The sequence below is a fragment of the Ischnura elegans genome, chromosome 9, assembly GCF_921293095.1.
Source record: "Ischnura elegans chromosome 9, ioIscEleg1.1, whole genome shotgun sequence".
NCBI lineage: Eukaryota > Metazoa > Arthropoda > Insecta > Odonata > Coenagrionidae > Ischnura > Ischnura elegans.
In genome coordinates this window covers 110,846,553-110,870,743 of record NC_060254.1, presented here as the reverse complement: position 1 = coordinate 110,870,743, position 24,191 = coordinate 110,846,553, and the positions used below count along the sequence as shown (strand labels likewise).

At 38.9% G+C, this 24,191-nt stretch overlaps 1 protein-coding gene across 1 annotated transcript; it reads left to right on the top strand.

Moving 5' to 3' along the window:
• The first annotated feature begins 10,293 nt into the window (after positions 1-10,293).
• On the top strand, positions 10,294-23,841 carry LOC124166060 (dromaiocalcin-1-like). Its single transcript, XM_046543670.1, has 4 exons — positions 10,294-10,415; positions 11,893-12,156; positions 21,329-21,520; positions 23,553-23,841. Exons 1-4 carry the CDS (start codon positions 10,352-10,354, stop codon positions 23,609-23,611), a joined length of 579 nt encoding a protein of 192 aa, XP_046399626.1. The 5' UTR covers positions 10,294-10,351; the 3' UTR covers positions 23,612-23,841.
• The last annotated feature ends 350 nt before the right edge of the window (positions 23,842-24,191 follow it).

Below are 24,191 nucleotides of genomic sequence, written 5' to 3'. Positions count from 1 at the left end.
TTCCTCAATTCCTCATTTGCAGCTCGTTCTCTTAAATGGTTTCGTGCAACGAAAACTCGAACGTATTCCATGAAACAAAAAATTATTTTCGCATTCAGTTTCTGTAAATTGAACAGAAGAAATATGTGGATAAAAATGTGCAAATTCTTATAATGATCTTGAGAGTCAACATGTTTGTAAAAAATTAGTATACCATTGAGGGATGATATTGTGTGCATTTCTGCGACAGATACGTAAGAAATTAGTATTTTTGAGAAATAATTCAGGCTATTATGAAATCGATTCAAAACTGTCGTATGGATCACGTTAAAATTAAATTGAATAAATTTAAACTTGGGAAGAGAATAACAATATATATACTTCCTAATATGTGTGAAATTCAGGCTATTTACAACAGAAATATTATAGGGATATCTCGTAGAAGTAGTATTTTCATACCACATTCTTATTTCTTCTCTTTTAATTAACAAAAATTATATTTCAATTTAATTGATTTACTTGACTGTATCGGTATTTTATCCGGCTTACGTATGAAAATTTCATCTACATTTTTTTAATTATAATTATTCAAGAATACACACAGTACTACGATAATTTTTCTGAAAGTGATCCCACCAACAGACAAAAGCGTCTGGGGTCGCTTTAAGGTCGAATCTGTTTTTTATCTATGTAATCTTAAAATTTTTAATCGTAAAATAAAGAAGCTACTGATGTTATTAACATTATTTAATTATTTAACTTGCAAACTTTTCAAAAATATTTCGAAAATAATACACAGATTAACTAAGAATTTCCAAAATTCTCTCCTGCCGTTACGGTTTGAAACATAGTCAATGCTTCATTCTTTCAAAAGTATCAAAATTGAGTTTTTAGTATCATATTAAACCATGTTATTAATACAAGTAAAACCATTTAAGTTGGCGTATTCACATCATCATTTGCTTTTTGTGCAAAGAAAATTCCTAAAGTCATGAGCGTGAAAACGGTTCCGCCATTGCCACAACTGATTTTTTTCGTTTGCAGCACAAAATGGGTATTCATATGCCAAACCGAAAAGAATTAGATTTTCCCACAAGGTTTTCAAATATATGGAAAAAGAGTGATGTGATTAGTGGAGCTGAAGAAATCAATTGTCTAAGGGATAAAATAAACTAAATTCTGACTTCGATTGTAGACTTTTGAGTTTGAGTAGATACTTTATAACGATAGCTGAAGGACTCGTTTCCCACGGGAAGGAAATCGTATTGACTTGGATATAATATCACATATAAAAATCATCGATGTTATCATTTGAAAACGAATCCTGCACTTTCACATTTGATGAATCTTCATCGCCGCATGTATTTTTTCAATGAAATCCTTTATGTGTAGGTACTAATAGATAGAATTCGTCACATCACAAATCCATTCATTCGTTTCAGGAATCCCAGGATAGAATAAGAGTAGGTCGGCTAAATAATTGTGACCGAAGGAAATATTTTCTTGGAGTTCTCTTTCTCTCTTTCAGATTGTCAGGGAGAGAATTAACTCATCATTTTTTATAATAGATCAGGAACCGCTTTGATGATTTCTCTCACAAAGGGCTATTCTTTACGTTATCCAATTCCGCGAACTACTGCCAACTAAAAATCATTTCTCATCTAAAGATTGGAATTCTCTCCCTGAGGGTTTAAAACAGAAGAACTCCATTAATGTAATCAAAAGTGAATTACACATGGCTCCACTCAATGCAGGCAAAAATGAAATTTACTCTGCTAAATAAATCACAGCATATTTATTACGAATGCTGTTCAATTTAAATCCTTGTTACTTTGTTATCCTGTCATAATTTTTATCTCATACCTGTATCTATTTCTCCACTATTACATTTATTTTTTTTTGTAGCAAAGTATTATTTCTGTTCTATTTTCATGCACCCAATGACCTTTTTGGGGATACAATTATTGATATTCTATTCTGTTCCAAGGATGGTGCCCAGGGCATAATTAATACATATTCTACATTCTATTCTACATTAACTCGATACATATTAAAAGAATTACACGATTTTTACTGTTTCCCATAGTGATCAATTCAATGCCTCCCGATAAGTTATGTGAAAATATTCATTGCGACCGTGGCATTAATTGGCAATGGAGTGCAGATGGGGCTAATTGTTATCCACATTGCAAGAGCTAACGCAGTTATGACTGGTCTAATGAACCTCCCGCCGGCACGGAGATTATATGCATTCGAGCAAGGAAAATAAACGAAACTGAGAAATTATATGGGTCACTAATTTATTGCTCAATCCAGCGTCATATTACGCAATATTTAAATGATAAAGAATTTTGCATTTGTTATCCCGGTGAAAGCAAAAAAAACACTATCTATTTTCGGATGCTCAAACGAAATATTATCCCATATAAAATATATTCAAGACTTAATGCTTCATATGAAATCACTTGATATAGACTAATACGTCATATTAAAGGTCGGTTTAAGCGCTTGACACTATTTCAATAAATATATTGTACACATTCTAGATAAACTCTCTACAAAAAAATACATAAATAGCGCACACTTTTCTCTAACTTCACTGAAGCCTGAGCTCAATAGTTGCATTGCAAATATAAATTGCTGAGAGGCCTCAAACATCGATTCGAAAATAGTGATATTTTTCTGAATAAACAGCAACCAAAATCCAGCAAAAAAACCTGAAACAGGGTGCTGGAACGTAGACCGCAATAAAGAATTAAACAGCGCTTCTAAAATTGCATTCAGTCTGATTTAGGGGAAAATCAACAATAAATGTTGTGATCGAACGTTTTTGTTTTTCATTTCTCTCCTTATTTTACCAATTCACGCCTTAAAGCAAGCGCGCATACATTTCGTACCTATATTTCAGGTGGCGACGATGATGACTCGTATGAAGTGTTGTCAACCCACAGACTCTTATGTCCAGCCACCATGCTTAAGTACTTTGAGATGCGCTATTATCTATCCTTCATGATATAATTCATCATTAACTAATCATTGCCTCATCACCCTCCTGGTATTGCCCATGGAGTTGCTACGTCACCCTCCTGTCATTACGATATACACCCATTTCTTCATTCTTACACAAATATGAAAATTTGGTACCCGTATTATCTTAAACCATATTACTAACGCAAATGAAACCATTTAAGTTGGCGTATTCACGGTAACGTTTACTTACTGCGCGAATAAAATTCAGAATGTGACGAGAGTGAAAACTGTGCTACCTCTGTCACAAGCAAGTTCACTTGGAGCAGCAAAATAACGGGAATTTACATGAAATTTAAACATTGTGAATAATTTATGGGCCAACGTTTGAAATATAGGACGCAAAGGGCTGAAAGAAATGTAGAACTGAGGGATATATATGGTGAAAGCTTGCTATTGTGGCTGTAGTTAGGAGCAGGAAAATTAGATGGCTTGGTCATATGGGAAAAAAAGGAGAAGAGGAAAGAATTATGTAGAGAGTGTGGAGAGGAAATCAGGAAAAAAGCACCCTCTACGGGAAACAAAGAATAAGATGGGATGCCGAGTTACAAATCACGCGAGAAAATAGGGTGGAGTTTGAATCGATCGTGCAGTCACGAGGATTGCGGTGGCGTATAAAAAGTAGAAAGAAAAACAGATGTAATTTATAAGCAAGAAAAGATAGGTCGTTAATGGACACCCCCGAATAGGCTGGTTTCCTAATTTTTTTATTCTCAAATCGAAAGATTACTGCTCCTGGAGTACGCAATTTACGCTTTTACATTTTTACCTGAATGACGATATCTATTTTATGCGATTAAATGAAAAGTGAAAATTTTCAAGCGCACGAAAACGTGACGGCTAAGTATGATTGCTGGGAAAAGCCCGTGTGACGTCTGGTTGCTGCTATGTGAAGCCACCTGGGTGCGAGGCTATGAACGCCGCTACGATGCAGGCTGCTTGCTTGCTTCGCTTCTATAGCGTTGGTGTGTTTTTCCCGCGTCCCCTCCCTTCCGCTCCTATCCTTTCCCGGAGGCGTCGGCGGGCTCCCATCGCGGCAGCGCCTCTATCCTTTTTCCTCCCTCTCCAGCCCCTCCCCGGATGATCGGGCGTATAAGTCACGGGCCTGGTTCCCGGCCCCGGTGCGTTGTACCCTTAAGAGGGTTCACCTAGAACCCTCATAGTCTCTGCCCAATATTTTTTTCATAACAGCATACCACACGTGATTCGATTGTTAGACAATCGATTTAAATTCACAATCGATCAAAATGATCGATGATGATTGTGTAGCAATCGAAACACGTGTAATGACCTGCCATAATAAAATTAGTGGGCAATATGATAACTTGTTTATCATTCGAGAGGAAGGAGGAGGTGAGTGGATTGGGTACGAAATTACCTTGGCTGCGGAGGAAGCGGTGGTCTTTAAGAAGGTGCCGTGGGTTCAATCTCTCGGGAACTGCTCTTTCAGCGACGAGCACTCGACGGGAGCATCACCACAACAAAAAGTGCGCAATGCTCGCGGGACAACGCCGCTTTATATGTCTTGGGCCCAGTTGCCCTCAGACATCACAGTCCCCGATTGACCGGTGTCTTCCCTTGTACTGTGGCGGAGAATTACACCACCCGCCGAGGTCCTCTACCATCAAAGACACTGAGTTGACGAAGAAAGGAGAGGTTGGAGGCGGGTGGTTGACTCAGCTGGGATTTGAGTTGCCGTAGGAGTTGAAGTAAATAAGAAGCTATTGGACAATTCGACTCGACGAGCAGGATTGAGTTTGTCGCCGACCCATTGCCTGTGTTGACCATCGCCTTCTCCGTCAAATAAGGGACAAACCTTCATGATCCACTGAGGTGAGTATCTGGGTACTCCAACTTTATGAAAGGCATTCAAACTTGACATCGAAATTCCGTCAGCACTGCCTTTACATCCAAGACAAACGTTTTACAGAGGATCCAGTCCCATAAAGAGTCAGCTGCACTGCAGGTCGTGATTACCATAGAGTACCACGTGCCTTCTGGGGAAGTATCGCACGATTTTTCATCTTCATAGAAAACTCTTTCCCTTCCGTATGCGGTTTCACTAATGTTGGCCTTCGTCCCCCCAATGACGGCGTGGGATTTCTCCTTCTTTCCAACCTTATCCTCACCCCGAAGGCGACCTTTGATCCCCTCTTTTCCTCTCTCCACACCCCTCCCGAGGTGACTGGGTGAATAGGTCTGGCACACTTTATTCCCGGCCCTCGTGGTTGTATCCTCTAGGGAACCACCATTGCCCTCCAACCAATGTACCACGTGTTTTACTGAATAACTCTTCAACTCCAAGCTTATAGCTGATATTACCTGTGTCGATCAATCTACTACAATAAGTAGATTTTATTAGAACCTAAATCATTTAACATCCCTGTCACTGGTTTTGCAGCAATGCATTAAATACACATGGTGACTGGGATAGGGTTGTCCATCATTTTCATTTATTTCGATTTTCCACAAAATATGCCTCGTCATCACCACCTCGTCATCCAGGAATGTTGATTTCATCGCATCCAAAAAAAAGTTAAACTGTATCAATGAAGAAATGTTGGGATGAGTCGACAAAGCACGGCTATCTCACTTTGGATTATATTTTCTCTGGTGACATTGTGTAAAAAGCCCCTCTCTTGTTCTCGGAGCCAAAGAGAAAAAACTCGGAATACTGAATTTTAAAACCTGTTAATTGACAGACTTAGGACAATTTCTCCTCTCATACCTCTCATCTCAAAATTGACTTAAAACTTGTCCGCCATGAACCGCAGCTTCGAGGGCTTTCATTGCACTGAATTAGGGAAAAAAACAGCCGGAGAGGAACAAAAATGATTACCATAAAAACTCAATTCTGACCACAACTTGACCTCTATTAATTTTGAACGAGAGTTTCTACCCAAAAGAGCCGCATTAGCCCACTGAGTGGTCTTGTGATTCATTTATATTCTCACGTATTTGCTCGATAAATGGAAAACTGAAATCGAAGAGCTATTTAATTTTAAACGCGGCAATTCATGTTGGAAACACTTAAATGTGAGCTATGGCGAGAGATTATTTGGCAATGCAAAATTTAGTGAATGTTACTGCGATATGACTTTGTAAAAATTCTTCTGCGAAAAATCATTGTATTTCCAGAGAATAATTAGGAGATAAGATATTTTTTATGTTAAAAATGGGAGTTCTCATCGACTTCTGCCAGAATGATCCTTTGATCGGAAACGCGGATTTAAATCTGGAATGCTTTAAGTATAATAATTCTCTGCAATTTTATTCATAGATTTAGATTCATAGATTGAGGTCATTATCATTTGCTTGCAAATACCAAATTCTGTTTCGCAACAAAGCCATCATTAAACAATACATGCAGTTTTATTGTACACAAGGCAACATGACTATAGATCATAAAAGAGTAACAATATCATCCAAACCCAACTATTATGTTGAAGAAAAACAAATTAAAAACGTAAACAAAACAGATGCAACATCATTGACTCTGAAGTGATGAAGCAATTAGAATTTACGAATTTAAGGTAATCTTTTAAATCACTGCATACCTGTGTAATGGTCCGAATGCATATAATAATTTAATTACTTATGTGGAATCATTTTGAAACAATTTTTTATGCATAAATAAGAGAGCCTAAGTAATTTTCAATTCCTTTTGCAATCAATGCTTCAGTAGAACCTTAGAAGGAATACCACTTCTTGAAAAAGCTTTTACGTTGGGTATTTACCCAGGCTATGGATGTTTACCATGAGTATTTGCCTCACACATCATTCTCCATGGATATTTACGAACCCAAAATCAATTTGAAGTGCCCCTCGAATTATTTCTAATAAACGTGCTACATGTGTTCCATTGGCCTAAAGGCAATGCCACTGTTCAGCTCCCGACAGGTTATCAGTTATTCTCCACAGCTCGCAACCTTGTCCGATTCGCTGTTGGCACGTCCAGTCAAGCCATTTCAATTTATTTTATAGTATGTAATGGCACATTACGCAGATGCGCTCAACATCCTCTGCGGCCATTTTGTTTTCACTCAGTCGTCGTGCTCCACGCGCCAAATTAGTCCCGTGGGCAATGCATCCGGCGGTTAACACAGTCAAAATGCGCAAAATTTTATGAAGGCAGCCCACGTCAGGGATGGCGACTTACAAAAAAACGGGGCAGTCGTGGGACTCGTTGACAGAAGTGAAAACTGAAATCATTATTATCCATTTATTTTTTATATAGATTAAATATTATTAAAGAACTAATTTTTCCAGTATTATTCATTTTTCAACAAAAATTTAAATTATTTTTTTTTCAGCAAACTGTTTATTATTAAATAAATATTAAAATACGATGTGTATGAATAGAAAGTAATATCATTTATATATTAAAATATAATAAGCTTTTATTTATTTACCGCACAAAATTTTTACATCTATTATTTATGTTACAATGTAATATGCTTTTATTGCACTATTTTACAATATTTTAAAAACTAGTTTACATAATGCATTTTATACTTCTGAAAAGTTAACTTTCATGTACAGTTTGAACAACACTTTCACCACCTTGACGACCAGCACCATCATCATCAATTTGTAAAACTGATATAATAGGTTTATGGTAGCTAAAATAAGAAATGAACAATTTTGATTCAAATCTATTTAAATGTCTTGTAAAGACCACATCTATTGTAGTTTTATGTTTCGTAGTGCTGAGATTGCGATCAATTGACATTTTTAAACCAAATTCATTATTTAAAAATTCAATTAATGATATATTTTTATCGTCTGCAAAGTTTATGTTGAAATCTCCACTCAAAATGATTGGCAAATCATCAAATCTTTTTCCAATTTTTTTTAAGCAATGCAAATGCGTCATGAGAATATATAAATAAATTTTCATACAAAAAGTCTCGTATAGCACGTAATGAATTTTCCGGAGAAATGTAAACGGCAACCATAATGATGAACTGACTATCACCAGAGTGGCAACGACATATACACATATCGCCGATATCAGAAGTAGTAGTGTTGAACATGCTGGCGTATTTCGCATGCACATCCATGTAATTTTTGCAATAATGAAGTGTGTCCACATTTTGATAAATAGCTCTTCCTCCTGCTGGTCGATTATTTCTTTTGAAACTTGCAACAAAGTTAAAATTTGGGATATCAATTATTTCATCGCTACCCATATGAGTTTCTGATAAAATTAACACATAAAAGAAACAGCCTTAAATTGTACTATATGTTAACAATATATTAACAAAGTACAGTTCCGAGACTGACTGTTCCCAATTAAAGTATAGCGGTGACGCAACCTATGCCATTGTATGCACTATACACACTATACATATGTATATCTCGCTGTAGCCATCGCGGTGTCGGGGCGGTGACGTCGGTGACGTGGCGAATTCTATGCTTTTTCCCCATTCCACAAAAGTGCTTAACGCCGTTAAAAAAGTTTTCACTTCAAAATATTCGGGGGCGGGGGGGTTAATCGGGGATCTTGCCCCGTGAAATTTTATAAGTAAGTAGTGAGTTAAAAGTTTTTCGAGCATTTTAGAAAAGTCATATGATCAACATTAGAACCCTGATAGCTCGAATCTCGATACCTGGACACTGGAAAAAATCGAAAAGCCTGACACATTTTTTCCTCACACCCATAACGCGTTTTGAGGGCCCCTCAGGCCCCATGGAATCGGCGCCACTGGCCCAGGTCCATTTTGAAGACATGGCCATTCGTATAGGTGTGCAGCGTTAGAGGCGCTATAGGGCCGGCAATTCGGCCTTCGTCTTTTTTTTTCTCTCCGTGTCGAAGACTGCGAAGTGGGCCCCAGCGTGCTGGCCTCTTCGGGTGGCACCAGGAAACTCATGCAGTCTTTACATTCATTTCTTCTCTCGCCCCTATTTGCTTTTCTTCTTCCGCTATCCTCCCTTCAATTAGACCTCCGTACCGCGGCCTCGAATTCAAAGTCTTAGGAATGCCTCTTCCTTAGAGACCCAGCCTTAACGACGGCATTCTATTGAGGAGAATTTTTCTAGTACAGTTTCCGTCCGCAGAACATTAATATAGAGATATTAAGCGCGATTTAACTATTTGCGATTGTTCGTGGCGGGCTAAACTCATAATTTTCTTGCCTATTGCTTAGAGTGCATGGATGTATTTGCCATTACATCTTGACGTGGCAAAATGGCTCTATTCCAAAGATATATAATCACAAAATTGAACATGAAGTTGGCGGCGAATGATCATAATGAAGGTAATATATTATACTTCCTCGACGGAACCGCGGACCCTGGCCGCGGCGATGGGAGTTAAACGAAGCTGACCCACCTCATAGGGAATAGGTTATTAAACGAAAAATACGGTATCTTACAAGTATCGCATAAAAAATAATTAATTCTAGCTAGAATAAGGACAATTCAATGGTAGCATCATCAGTTCTGACATGCGTTTGCCATTCCAAATTCCACAACAAATATGGCATTGAAAAAGTCGTGGCAACATAGGTGATGTTCCCAGGCGTTAATCTGCTATCAGAAATAGGAAAATTTGACTTGATACGGAAAATTTTTAGACATGAAAATCTAACAAATTATTTGAGGCAATTGGAGATGTATGCAGGAAAAAAGTAGATATTAAACTCTATCAGAAAAAAAAGACAATGCCATTAAGCATGTGTTAAAATATATACCCAGCTAAATGCTTACTTTTAAAACCTGCTAAGAGGTAAAAATAAAGTTTGAGAGAAAAAGAACTGTTATCATGCGAACATCTTGCCTGTCTAAAAAAATCCGCAACAAATATTTTAATATGTTGCACATTCAAGCAGCCACTTTCACAACCGTTTGTATAAAAATATTAGTTTACAGCTTAGTTGCGGATACGATTGAATATCTGCAATAATGACATATTTATGCCCACCCTATAAATGCGAATATGCAGTTGAATTACGTGAACATGTGAGGATACTGTCATCAACTTTACGTTATTCCCACGTGTCCTATTCAAAGAGCAACTCGATGAGCTGTTATTATTGGCTATTAGTTATCAACAACACGTGAATACTGAATCATTAAGATTCCGCCCACGTCTGTTTTCCACACGAGTTGAGTATCAAAAGGTATGCACAAAGTCAGCCGGATGTTATTTGAATACATTGCACGTGTGTGGTACATCACGTAGTTGACACACAGATCCTTCCGGATATGGCTGGTCCTCGGTGATGGAGATACAAAATATAAAGGCTGCAGGTTTTGACATCTCCTCAGTCAGATTCTCTGGCGACTCGCAAGCGGCGAAATTTCCGTAAGTGCTCTCGTAAAACCCAATTGATACGCTAAAATGGTTCGCTGGCAACGACTCGTGTTCCTCATCTTCATTCTGACTCTGTGCTACGGAAGAAGTGGTAAGTTACTCATAACATTCAATGCCAAACAGCACCTCTGAAACTAGAGTCGCGTCATTTTTTCACCTCGATTCTGTCCGTAGGCAATTTCATTAATTTAGAGCAAAAACGGGCACTTTCTATTTAAACTTTGCGGAAATACTATTCTAATAGCAGTAATTTTTTTACTCTTGGATATTGCAACTCTTATTCGATTCTCTAACATAAACATCCTTTTGAATTACTGAAACAATTTTCACCGGCTTTGAAACCGTGTCCCGTCATTGCTGTCTATGTAAACTTTTTATTGAATATTTTGATGGCAATAGGACACATTTCAAACAAATTAAAACCGAAGAAACCTCATGTAAGAATAACCGCGGATAAAATATGTGTTGACCCATTAAGTCGCTGATAATTCAAATGAACCTTTTCTCCATTCGTCATGAGCTAATATGTTTTCGTGACGTTCGGAAATTCTTCTATTTTTGTTCATTCACTCAATAACCTACAGTGGCTAATTTACTTTTGAATTTTGCCGCAAAACATAAAACCATATACTTACTTGTTTGTATTCAAGAGTAATCATTTGCTAAATTCGAATATTCTTGTGCGAAAATACGATATGAAAAGCTTACTTATAAGGTCTTTTTTATACTCTATTTCTAATTTGCAATTAAAACATTAATTAAATTATTTATCTATTTTTTAATTTTCAAATACGTTTCCTAAGCTCTCATACATGTACTCATATTCATTCTGAACGGTCCAGTGATTTTGAAAGGAATCTTTGAATTCTATCAGAATGTTTGAAAGATCTACGCAACATGCCTTCCCCTTTCGCCTTAATTTCAAAACCACGACTTCAATTTCTACTGTTCAGAATACCTATAGTGAATAAAAATTCACAGTTACAATCATATATCTTATAAGTATTATTATATATATAGCTCATGGTGAACGGAAAAAAAGTTTATTTTTATTAAGTTTACGCATTGTAATTCAATACGTCAACTAACATTTCAAGTGCAGTTTTTCGTCTATACATTTTTGTTGTATTTTTTGTGTTAAAAGTTTCCTACACCTACCTACCCTACCTACCAAATAGGCCACTTAAACCTTAGGAGGTTTTTGAACTCAACAACAATTCCTATTCATCTCTCTCAGTCTTGCATCCGTCTAGATTCTATATCCATTCTTTTCGTCTTCTTCAATCTGACCCTTGCAGCGTGGACGTGGCCATACCGGAGGTCGCTTTCCCCTTCGTATACCATTGATACCACTTCTATAATAGTATCCTTTCCTCTTTTTGCTACACGCACTGCCCGCCGTGGTCTCCTACTTTTCATCTGCTACTACTTTTATGTCTGGGTCTTCATAAAGTCCTCGTTGAAAGTGTCCTGTTGTCATCAGAAAATTGAATAATATTGCCATAAATATTTTACGTACACTTATAATGATATATATTTTATATATATGCCTTGCAATTCATTTTCAGCGGCTCATGATATAATGTCGGACAACGTGGAAGGATGCTTCGTGAATGACCTGATCAACGAAGCGAACGACGAGTCAATAGACACCTTGATGCCCTCAGCGTGGTTCGAGCTAGGAGGCTTCGAATACACCGTGTACGAGGATGACAAGATGAACTGGTGCTCAGCGAGATCGCACTGCATGGCCCTGGGGGACGGAAGTCAACTGGCCGCGGTGATCGATAGGACCATCGTCTCAAAGCTCATGGAAGAGGGGATAACCAATGGCATGATCTCTCAAAACAAGCGCTTGCACTATTTAATAATAATTTTACTTAAATGTGCAGAGTATCTAACAATATTAGTTTGCGAATGGCAGCGATTGTTCCGCGATTATCCTTTCTACTGGAAAACATTTCGCCAACTTTCCTGTTGGCTTCCTCTGGTCCACTGAAGAGTCGATGCAGAAATTTGGTCGTCTTTACATACATCCTGTTTGGCACCTATTCTCTACCTCTACAAATTACCCTGCGAGCCACCTCTAGGGTGTTTGGCAGGGGGTGATCAATCACCAGCATGCAGCATGCATTTGGACTCCCACATGCACACCACACCGTCCAAGAAACGTCCCGTATAATAACAAACTATACTACTATATGCTGTTAGAAATAGAATATAGAATAGAAATTCAGAAACATGCAGTAAGTTTTACATAGGTTAGTAGGCTACACTACAAGTCATGCAATCTATTTACGCGCTCTATTGCTGCCGTTATAATCTCTTATTGATCGTGGAAAAAATGACATTCGGAATCTGTCTGTTCTGCAATCTATCTCTCTTATTTTATTTATATGATCTGATCTTCCGTAGTACGTTGGCGTCCGCAAGATATGGATAACATCGTCAGAAAAGACACTGCTCTTGAATTTATCTAAAAGGTTTAGTCTATTTTTCAATCTACGGTCCGACAGAGATTCCCATCCGAGTTTATGTAAGAGGTCAGTTACACTAACAAGACTATCGTAACGACCTTTCACATACCTGGCAGCTCTTCTTTGCACGCGTTCTAACTCTGTTATTAAGCCTTTTTCATGAGGGTCCCAAACACTGGCAGCGTATTCCAAATGTGGTCTAACGAGGGAAAAGTAGCTAATTTCTCTCACTTTGTCGTTGCACTTTCCTAATATTCTTTTAACAAAACCCATTTTACGATTAGCTTGACCGGTTATTTCTCGAATATGTTTATTCCACGATAGATCATTATTGAGTCTAACTCCTAGATATCTCACGGATTCAACAGTCTCTAATTGTGTACCCCTAATGATATAGCTACGTTGTAGGTAGTTATTCTTCTTCCAGAAATTCATTACGACGCATTTTCTCAAATTTAATTCTAACTGCCAAGCATCGCACCAAGCTTGGATAGCAGCAAGGTCATTCGTTAGTTCATCTATATCTTTGCTGGAACGGATTTCTCTGTAAACTACAGCGTCGTCTGCAAATAATCGTAACTTACTCTGCACTACTTCGCCAATGTCGTTTATATAAAGAAGGAATAGGAGTGGGCCAATGACACTACCCTGAGGAACGCCAGAAGTGACTCTAACCTCATTGGAGACTGCACCGTCTAATACTACTCTTTGGACGCGGTCGCTCAGAAATTCTCTAATCCAGGAAATGACATTTTCGTCTAGACCATAAGATTTCAGTTTTATTATTAACTTTCCGTGGGGTACTTTATCAAATGCCTTTTTGAAATCAAGAAAAATCGCGTCTACTGGAATGTTGTCTTCCCCGGAGACTAAAATATCGTGGGCGAAAAGCGCTAACTGAGTTTCGCACGATCTGCTTTTCCTGAATCCATGTTGAGTTCCCATTAATAAGTTTTGCGCGTCTAGGTGTTTCATTACCGAGCTGACTACGATGTGTTCAAGGACTTAGCAAGAGATGGACGTTAAAGATATCGGCCTGTAATTAGATGGCTGTTCCTTGTCTCCACTTTTAAATATTGGCGTTACATTAGCGATTTTCCAGTCATTAGGTACTTCGTGTTGCTTGATGGATTTACTGAATATTAACTGCAAGTAGGGGGCAAGTTCTGAGGCTAGTTCTTTATATACGCGAGAAGGGATTTCGTCTGGACCAGGTGATTTATTTGGACTAAGCGATTTCAATATATTTTCTATTCCGAGCGTACTAATGTCAATAGCATCTTATGTAGACAGGGATTGTCATCGGTCTCGGGTGAGTTTTCGGAAGGCTCCGTGAACACGCTCTTAAAGTAGGAATTTAATAAATTGGCTTTATCGTAACTGCTTGTCAACACATCTCCATTGTCGTTTCTCAGCGAACATACGGTAGATCGTTTACCTTGAACTTCCCTAACATATGACCAAAATGCTTTTGGGTTATCCTGTAACTGCTCTACTAGTGTTTTTCTTTTAAAATTCGTGAACGCATTCCTGAACGCTTCCTTCGTGGCGGCTTTAGTCATCCTATATTTTTTAATTATTAGCTCGCGTTCATTAGCGGATAAATCCGTGCTGACTTTTTTCATTTTAGCATGACACGCTCTCTGTCGCCTCAATGATTTTCTCACTTCCGCGTCGTACCATCTCGGTTCGCTGCCTTCTTTTACTATTTTACTAGGGATGTAGCTATTTATTCCCGAAGTTACGAGCGAAAGAAAAGTATTCTCTACATTTAACTTTAATACTGATTCTTGAAACTCGGGGAAAGCATTTTTCAGATGACTCTTAAACCCATCAAAATTAGCTCTTTTAAAAATGAAAACTTTACGCTCTTTTTTAAAGTTTACAGCGGTATTTAGAGAAAACTTTGCAGTTACTACCCTATGGTCACTTATTCCTTCGACAGTGCCAACGTTTATTACCTGATGTGGTATATTTGTCGCTAATAAATCAAGAATATTTTCTCCTCTGTTTGGTGCGGATGCTATTTGAAATAATGAATTAGATGTGAAAGTGTGTAATAAAGCCTCGCAGATCACTTTATCCCTCCCACCAGGAATGAAGCTATAAGTCTCCCAATCTATAGAAGGTACGTTGAAATCCCCACCCACAATCAAGTTTCTTTCAGGATACTTGGATGCTACGCTGTTTATTTGATTTTGAAAATCCAACATTGACGTTATATCTGAGTTAGGTGGTCTGTAATACGAACATAATAAAATAGTTTTGAATTTTGGACATTTAATTAAACACCACACAGATTCAACGCTGGTCTCAGTTACGGTTATCGCTTGGCTGACGATTGAATTCTTTACAGCTATAAAAACTCCGCCCCCAACTCGATTAATTCTATCTTTCCGATAAACAGTGAACGATTTTGGGAAGATCTCATTGTCTGAATCATCATCTGTTAGCCAACTTTCTGTTCCAAAAATGACGTTACACTTCGTACTATGAATTAAATGGTGGAATTCGGGAATCTTATTTCTTAAACTACGGCAATTAACCACAGCCACGATTAAAACTTCGGAAGTAGTAATATTGCGATTCGGGAATAATTCTGATTTGCTTTTGTCGAATAGACTATTCACAGGCTCTATACCGCTGATAAATGGAAATGCATGTCTTATTGTCTCACTATCAAAATGACTTGAGCCTTGACTGCCTTTGAACGTATTGCTCGACTGACGCTTCTCGTGCTTAAATGTAATACCTGAAACGCTGATTTTTCTCTCTACTTCTCTATTCTCATTTCTGGAAGAATCTTAGTCTGTGAAAAGTTTTGAACTTACCCCTTTATTTTTCAACCCACTAATATATCTACACTCTGCCCTACTCTCTACTCTAAAAAAGACCTGCAGTGCTCAAATATGCTACTCGCTACACGACTAGCCGACTCGGCCGTGTAATGGACTCCCGAACGGTGTAGAGGGATCCGACACGATCGGATTGCCGGCCTAAGGTCCACGAAGGAGGCTCCGATGTCCGTGCAGAAACGACGCAGCCTCTGGTTTATGCCTTCCACTCGGCTCCAAACCAGAGAACCGCGATTGATCCTCGGGACAAGACTACAAATCGAAAGCTCAATGCCGACTCCAATGGTCCCATCCACCCGCTTCACTTCGGAATTCAGATCCCGGAGGGAATCTAGAATTTCCTCAGATCCACGGAAGGTGGCATCATTGACGCCGACATGAGCCACGACCCGCAGTCTGGAGCACTTCGTGCCCCGTACCGCCGCACCAACCGCCTGCGTCACCTGAGGAACACCGCCACCAGGGATGCACCATGACGTTACACGGTCGCTTACACCCTCGCGGTCTGCCCTCTCCCGTAACGGGACCATCACACGACGGACATTGCTACTCCCTAACACTATGATCCCCCCCTTCCCACTCTGACGCCCCTTCCTAGGTGCCGGTTTCGGGGTAGGAGTAGGCACGTCAGGCACCTCGGAGTTTCCATCCGACAGCAACTGGTACCTGTTCGAGACGGGGACGGGATTTGCCTCAGCATCCCCCAAACCCCGTCTTAGAGTGACACTACCACCGTCCCTCCGAGACACGACCCTCCAAAACTCAGATTTACGGGGTGACGTGACCCCGTCATCGAGAGATGGACCTCGAGGAAGGCTCTCGATCGACCAGCCGCTATTTGCAATCGGGCGAACCCGTGCAGCCCCTGTGGCACGGCAACCTTTCGATTAACCACCCCTCGGACCATTCCCCTCAGCGGTATCAGCCACCCTTTCAAACTGGGCCCGAAGTTCCCGCACCATCGTCTTCAACGCGGTAATGCGGTCTCCGAGAGCCTCGCATTCACCGGCGTTTTCAACTCCGGCAACGGGTGACCTATTCGAAGGCATCCTATCACTATCGCAACTTTGGATTTCAGAAAAGCTTACCTGACGGGAGATACGCTTAATAGATATTTGAGAGAGTAAAACAAACCGATAAACTTACTAGCTTGTCTCTTTTTAATAGATATTTACGCTTAATAGATATTTGAGAGAGAGTAAAACAAACCGATAAACTTACTAACTTGTCTCTTTTTAAACGTAAATAAGGGAATGTAGTTACCTGGATATGGATTAAGTCGATTAATGGGTTTAAAACTAGAAAACTATATAGTTCCAAAGAAGACTAATTAACGAAATTAAGATATAACTTAACGTGGGACAAATAGATTAACGATAATAATCAACAAGAGAGCAAAGACGAAACTAACTAGCTAAAATATAAATTCCCCGCAATATGATCCCCACGAAAGAGCAAAGCTATAAAAAGGGTGATAGACTAACAAAAATGTATAAATAAGGGTAAATAAGTAATAAAAGTACTAACAACAATATATAAATACGCGTAAATAGACTTTAAATAAATAAGTATAAATAGACTTTGAATAAATAAGTAAAAAAGAGTATATGAGTCCTTGAGATAATAGATAGAGTCCTATTTTGTGGAGGCGTGCCCTGATTCGTAGAGATCTTTGAAGACCCGTTTCTACGCGCTGGAGAGAGTGTAGCCGTCTTCACGGTTGAAGTTCGTGGGTGTTTTGGCGATTTCAATTGCCTCCCTCATGATTCTTGGGTAGTAGCGGCCTTCTTTATTCAATAGAGAGGTGTTGTCGAAGTCATTGTCGTTGGTCGGTCCACTCCATTGGTGTTCCACCACCGCTGACTGGCTGCATTGTCTATTTTTTCGGCCGTAGAGCTTCAACAGGCAAGAACTTTAACCGCGATTAAGTCTAAAGTCTCGCCAGCGCGGGGAAAGGGGACTTCAAAGATCACGAACAATCAGGGCACATTTCCGCAAAATGGCCCCCAAACTGGTTGCATATGAAGACGACCAAATTTCTGCCTCTACACTTCAGTGGATCTGAGAAATTTACAGGAACACTGGCGAAATATTGTCCAGTAAAATGGATGAACAAGGAAGGAAACCCGTAAGAATCGCTTCCTACCTTTACAATCTCCGCGGAAGGCAACTTGGAAATATTAGTTCGATTCTAGCTTTATTGGCCGATTAAAATCATGAGTTGTTGGCATTTTTTGCCTTTGCATGTATGAGGAAGTATAATTTGTTAGTATGCGTAATATTTTCATGTCCGTGTGGTGTGCATGAAGGAATCTTCTTGCACGCTGTATGCTGGTGATAGATCCCCCCATGCCAATCACCTTAGCGGTGGCTCTCAGGGTATTATATAGATATAGATGTAGATATGTTGGGTGATATGATCTAGGTGTCGGTTATTTTCCAAGTTCCGTTTCATGGACCAATAACCATTGCTAGAAACTGTTTCGTAAAATGTTTTGTGATTAAGCTTAGGGGGTAATTAATCATACGGTACCTATTTCTCATAATTGTCCCATAAATTCCGGAAGAAGCTGTGGTACCTATAAACGTTGTGGTTAACCTAAAGCATCCGTGTAGGACTTTTCCACTTGGGCATGGTGCATTTACTTTCCCTGATGACCAGAAAGTGGTGAATCATCAGACCATAGTTGGTAACTGGGCATGGAAAAGGGTATTTTCTCCACTCTGCATTTTTTCACACGTACCAATTACAATGTTTTGGAAGCATTTACAAAAAAAGTTTAGGTTTTTGTCCTCATATTGTGATATAATGAACGAGAATCAATTACTTCGCCCGAAGTTACCTGGTGCAGCTTAAGCGCCCGAAGTTATTTCGGATAATTTCAATTTCCCACCACGTGCTTTTCCACCTTAATGAATTTAATATTTTCAAAATGATGCCATCACTTACATGTACCAATTATTATTTCAAGAAAGAAGTATTAACCTGAAATATTTCGGAAATATTCTCAAGGGTAATTACTATCTAACTTTAATTCAAACAGTCTATTCTTGTATTAAATTAATGAATTCACTTTACCATTTTTTCCTTAATAAATCAAGTAGTTGCTAATCTTTGAGGTGGGCTAACATATATATGTTTTATATCAATTACCCCCGAAAACAGTACAATGTGGCCTTAACATTGGGAGTTTAACCCTTGAACGGCTAGCGTGCCCATATGGGCACAGCTGCAGTGGTCTAAATAATTTCGTATAAATTTCGACCCAAACATTATAGAGTATGCTGTTTTCGCCAAAAATGATAACAATATATCACTTTATTCGTTTCGTGTACTTACGGCCAGCATTTATACCAGCAGTTGACTGTGGCAGGATAGGTATTCTTACTAACTCTGTTCGAGGTGGCATAAGAGGAAAAATGGCGAAGTGTCTCCGATAAATGCGATTTTTTTCCCTTTTATTGTTTATACTCGGCTAAGTATTTAATCTTATCTTCATAATGAATGTTGTCAACTTCGGTTTCTTTTGCCAGCATTGTGATATCTTTCGTATGAGACAAGGAATTTGAATTTATTTTTGGGTGATCCCATATGGGCACGCTAGCCGATTGCCGGGGGTGTCTTTTTCGGCGAGTGTCCTTCGCTGCAAACGTCGCGTCGGTATTGGTTCTGTTATCAAATAAGTTCGATGTAAAACGCTAAGTTTTTGTCAATCTTTCATTTTTTCTTATGTCACTCGATTTTAACGACTTCAATATTTTGGTTGTATTTTTTTCTAATATTTCCAGTAATTTGTAGTACAAAAAATACATTGTATACTATTCAACACTTTTATTCATGGTACTTACGTTATACTTTGCTCAACTATCTAGTATGAAGAATGATAGCGCTGAAGAATGATAAATATTTTCTACCACTGGTATACATACCCAACAATCAAGGGAATGGTGGAAGGGGAAAGGATGTTTGATAAATACAATGATGAAGCTCATGGTGACGCGCTTTGTATCGCGTATAAAACTTTGAAACAATAAAAAGTAGATTGAACCTTGATCACATCGACCACATTGAACTCGTAGTCAAATTTTCCAACCAGAAAGAGAATTTTTGGGAGAGTGGCGATGATGTCCGAAACACTCTGGTGTATAATGCCATTCACAAGGTTGCAAAATATAATGATGGTTTTTTACTGTGCAGATAATAATCACTAAGATAACAGCGGAAAAATGTGCACACTTAGGCTACTCATAAATATGATAAAGTACGTTTGTCTAGAAAACTATTTGCCAACCCTCGAGCTAAAACACGATGAATCCATGATAAAATATTTTGGCAATCATGGCTGCAAACAGTTCATACGGGGTGAACCTATAAGTTTCGGCTTTCAAATATAGTGCTTGAATACTCCTCAAGATTACTTGGTGGACTTCAGCATGTAGCAGGGACTGAGTGTTGAAGAAAAAAATAACTACCATAAATTCGTAGGCAAATGATCTTCCTATTTGCTTATCATGTTGGACAATTTACTAGAGCAAGCGATTAATCTTTTCCATTTATTTTGACAATTGGTTAACAAGCTTTCTTCTTATAAGTCAGTTAAAATCTCAAGGATATGAGGGCACTGGAAAAGTTCTGAGAAAAAGGATACCCAAAGGTATCCAAAAAAAAAATTAGCTAAGCAGCCCTGCTGCTCCCATGCTCTCGCACGGGAGAAAAAAGGGAATGTTGTTGTTGTTAGATAGAATGACTATTTGGTAGTGACTGTCAAGTCACCTTGCCAATTTGTACACCCACTCACAAAGGTCACGAGATTCCCACGAGTTACCTCAAAAATGGTACAAGTTAGGAAGCCAGCAGTGGTCTCTAGCTACAATATTTAGATGGGCGGAACTGATCTCACGGATCAAAATATCAACAGGTACAGAAATGTTATCAGATGAAAAAATGGTGATGGTCCACATGAAGCTATCTCCTTGATGCTGTCATTGTAAATGCATGGATCTCTACAGAAAATTCTCTTGCAAGGAAAATTCTCAGGCACACCCCCTCTTGCAAGAACGAATCAACCGGATTTTAAAACTAAGTGTTTATCTGAGTCTTTGGGAAGTAATTAAGCAGTTTTTAACGGAAAAACAAAATAAAACTCCGAAAAAAACTACGCTGTTTAAGGGTTAAACAATCGACAACAGACGATCACATACACCCAAAACCTTGAAGTGGCAACCTATCCAGGCGGGACTCGAATCCGCGACCTTCGGTGAGGTAGGCGAGGACTTGTCCCCCCGCCACCGAGGTATGAGACGTTCCGTGTTTTTATGTTCCTAATCTTCATCATCACAACGTTATAGCAAAATGCGAGCTCATACTGACCGAGACGAGTCTCGATCAAGAAAGTGAAACTGGAATACCGATTAGATCCTATTTTAGTAAATATTGCATTATGGGTGAAATTTCTTCTTTATTAAAAATAGTTTATATGCAGTAATTTGCGAATGGCTTGTCTCCATCCAAAACGGTGGACTTGCGTCTTCGATTAAATATCGAAATTTGGTGCTGACTCCTCTCGCTGCTCCAGTGGAAATAGTGGCTTACATTTGGCGTGTCCCTGATATAATCTGTATAAACGTAAGGAAACAGAGGTCTTATGGGTCTATCGCAATCGCATTTTCAGACATTTGGACCGGTGGCCGAGCCAGAGGGAGTCAATGGGTCTGGGAGAATTCAACAGATGGACAACTTGAGGATGACGATGACTGCGACTTCGTGGCACTTTGCCTCTACTTAGACCTCAGAAACAACACTGGCATTAATCGACTCCATCTCGAGGACTGCGGCCGGGATCTGGGATTCATATGCCAGAAAGGTATTGCCTAAAGTAACCTGCATATTTCTGGGCCAAGTCAAGCAGAGTAAGCGATTCAGTGGCGTAACTATGGGTGAATGAGGGGGATAGATCAAAGCATCAAAGAAATGAAGTGTTTTTATTTTTTTATTTTTATGGTTTACTAGCTGACACGGCGAACTTCGTACGACCTAATACTCAATTAACAGCTTAGTTAACTCCATAAATAAGACAGGAGTGGCTGAACTGATTTTAATATTTTTTAACATATTATAATAAATTAAGAAAAAAATAGCATGACAATGGCTTGCTGGAAAGGCATCCTTTTATTCAATCTAAATGGAGTAGACTGGAAGACGAGTACGCCGAGAGATTATCCAAGTAATTTTGTATTTTTTATGTCTCTACGAAAGAAAATTTTGGGGTTATTGTTTTATAAAGCAGTTAAAGTTAACGTAAAAGTTTTATTCATTCAGTTATTAATTTATTTGTGTTTTTAACCGTAAAAAAATGTTTTCAGGCCAAAGTCTGTTGCAAATATTACACCCAAGTTTACGGAACTACACCCATGCTTCACTGACGTTCAAAATGTCGTGGGGCCTTTCCGCTTCAATAGCGTTAAGGTGTTCTTCCCCGTCCCATCCCTTCTGACCCTTTCCTTACTCAAGAGGCGTCGTCGAGCTCCCTTCGCGGCGGCGACTTTTTCCTTTTTCCTTCCTGTCCTCCCCCTCCCCGGGTGATCGGGCGTGTCTGCCCGATTGCCGGCCCCGGTATATTGTCACCCTCGAGGGGCTCCCCGGGGCCCTCATTACTTCTTCTTGTCAATTTCACTATCCATGGCGAAGAGACACACTCACATTGTCATTTCCAAGCTCGCTCTATCACCAATGGCAAATCTACCTGGTCCGCTTCAGCCGTTCGCGTTCATGTGTACGCAAAAACCTGTCTCTGTGGCCATTACGCGCGCGGATGATCCGCGATTGGGCCACGCGCAAGGTTCCTCCGCGTGCAACCGGTCCGCACTCATGTGCTGTTATTTATTTATAATGTTTTATGTTATCCCAACGTATACATAATTACAGGGTGAACAATCCAAGAATGTAACTACAAAAAAATTAAAAATAAATTGGTCACAGCCACAAAAATAGTAACAATCATGATAACAAATGCTGAAAAATATTAACTAAACACTATCACAGTCGCGAAACATATTCCTTAACATCTTTTACAAAGCAAGCTGTTTTTATGCAAGTCTAGATCGTTGAAATTTTTGTTAAATGCCTCACAAATACTTCGCATTCGCGTATTGGAACAATTATTTGTTTTAACCTTTGATATGCAAAATGTTCTTTTCAACATTTGGAACTATTATTTTAATTTTCTTCAGTAACTCGTAATATAGGCCCTTATTGATGAAATCATGCAGAAACAGCATACCGTTCATGATCGTTCCATTTTGCAGGGTTTGGAGACCAAACACTTTTAACAAATCACTATAACTAATATAATTTTCGAAAAGCGGATACGCATGATATAATGCAAAATATATAAATCTTTAAAATCTCTATTGAACCAGCTCTAATATTACAATATGTTTCTTTATATACGGATTTCAAATAACTGACCCATCTTCCCACTTACTTTCTACATAAGAGTAATAAAATGTCTTAAGTACCATCTCAGAGTCAAAATATCTTGGCATAGGTACGATGTATAAAGCCCAACATTTTGCATTAAACAATGCTAACCTTCCATTAACGTCTATGCAACCTTATCTGTGCGCTTCAAAGTGTAACGTGTCATAGGGACTCGATTTAGGTAATACTACATTGGCAGCCGAGGGGCGTTTGAGTCACGGTGGAAACTTTCAGTACAAGTGACGTTCAGGAACACAGCCCAAGTACTGCAATACCATGCATTCGCTACCTCTCACCATTAACCACTAGCATAAAATCATGCATATGCATATTCTAAATTCCAGAATCGCCCAATGAATGGGATGACAGCAGCGAGGAGACGGATTAATCTTCCTCTGATTCCTCTTCTTCCCTAGATTCCTCTTCGTCTTACGAAACGGAAGAGGTGCTTGCGGAATATGAGGAAGATCCTTAAATCGACCATGTTGAAGAACGATTCCAGGAAAGAAGGCATTTTGCCTCTGAACCGTCACCTGTAATTGAACCTGGGATTTCTTTGTTTTTAAATAGAGAATGTAGTCCTCATAACAACGTTGGAACCAGTATGGAGAGATACAGGTATATTGTATCTCTTCATGCTGGTTCCAGCCTGTATATCTATATGGTCTCTGTATACCTGTATCTCAATAAAGACGGCTTAAGATACCCTTTGAGTTATGGCATTAATTCAATACTGTTTTCAATTTGGTTAGAAAAACTTATTATATGACTTGATTCTTAAATGCAAATAGTTTTTTTTTTACTTTCACTCAATTTCCATCACTTAAAAACCTAAGTAAGAAAAATCCAATAACACTTGACCTATTTTAACCCAGTATCAGTCCGTTGGGATTTTGTGACAGCGTTTGCTCGGATTGTAAATTAATTTGTAATGTAGCTAAATAGGTTCTGAAAACATGTGGTTTATAGTAGGATTAAGAAGAATCCTGGGAGCCTTTCCTTCCTTCAAGGTCTTTTCTCTTCAATTTCAATACGGTCTACTCCCCTTCATTCTA

Coding starts and splice junctions, on each gene's coding strand:
- LOC124166060 (XM_046543670.1), top strand. CDS start 10,352: ATGGTTCGCTGGCAACGACTCGTGTTCCTCATCTTCATTCTGACTCTG. Junction 10,416..11,892: donor TCTGTGCTACGGAAGAAGTG/GTAAGTTACTCA, acceptor ATTCATTTTCAG/CGGCTCATGATATAATGTCG. Junction 12,157..21,328: donor GGAAGAGGGGATAACCAATG/GCATGATCTCTC, acceptor TCGCATTTTCAG/ACATTTGGACCGGTGGCCGA.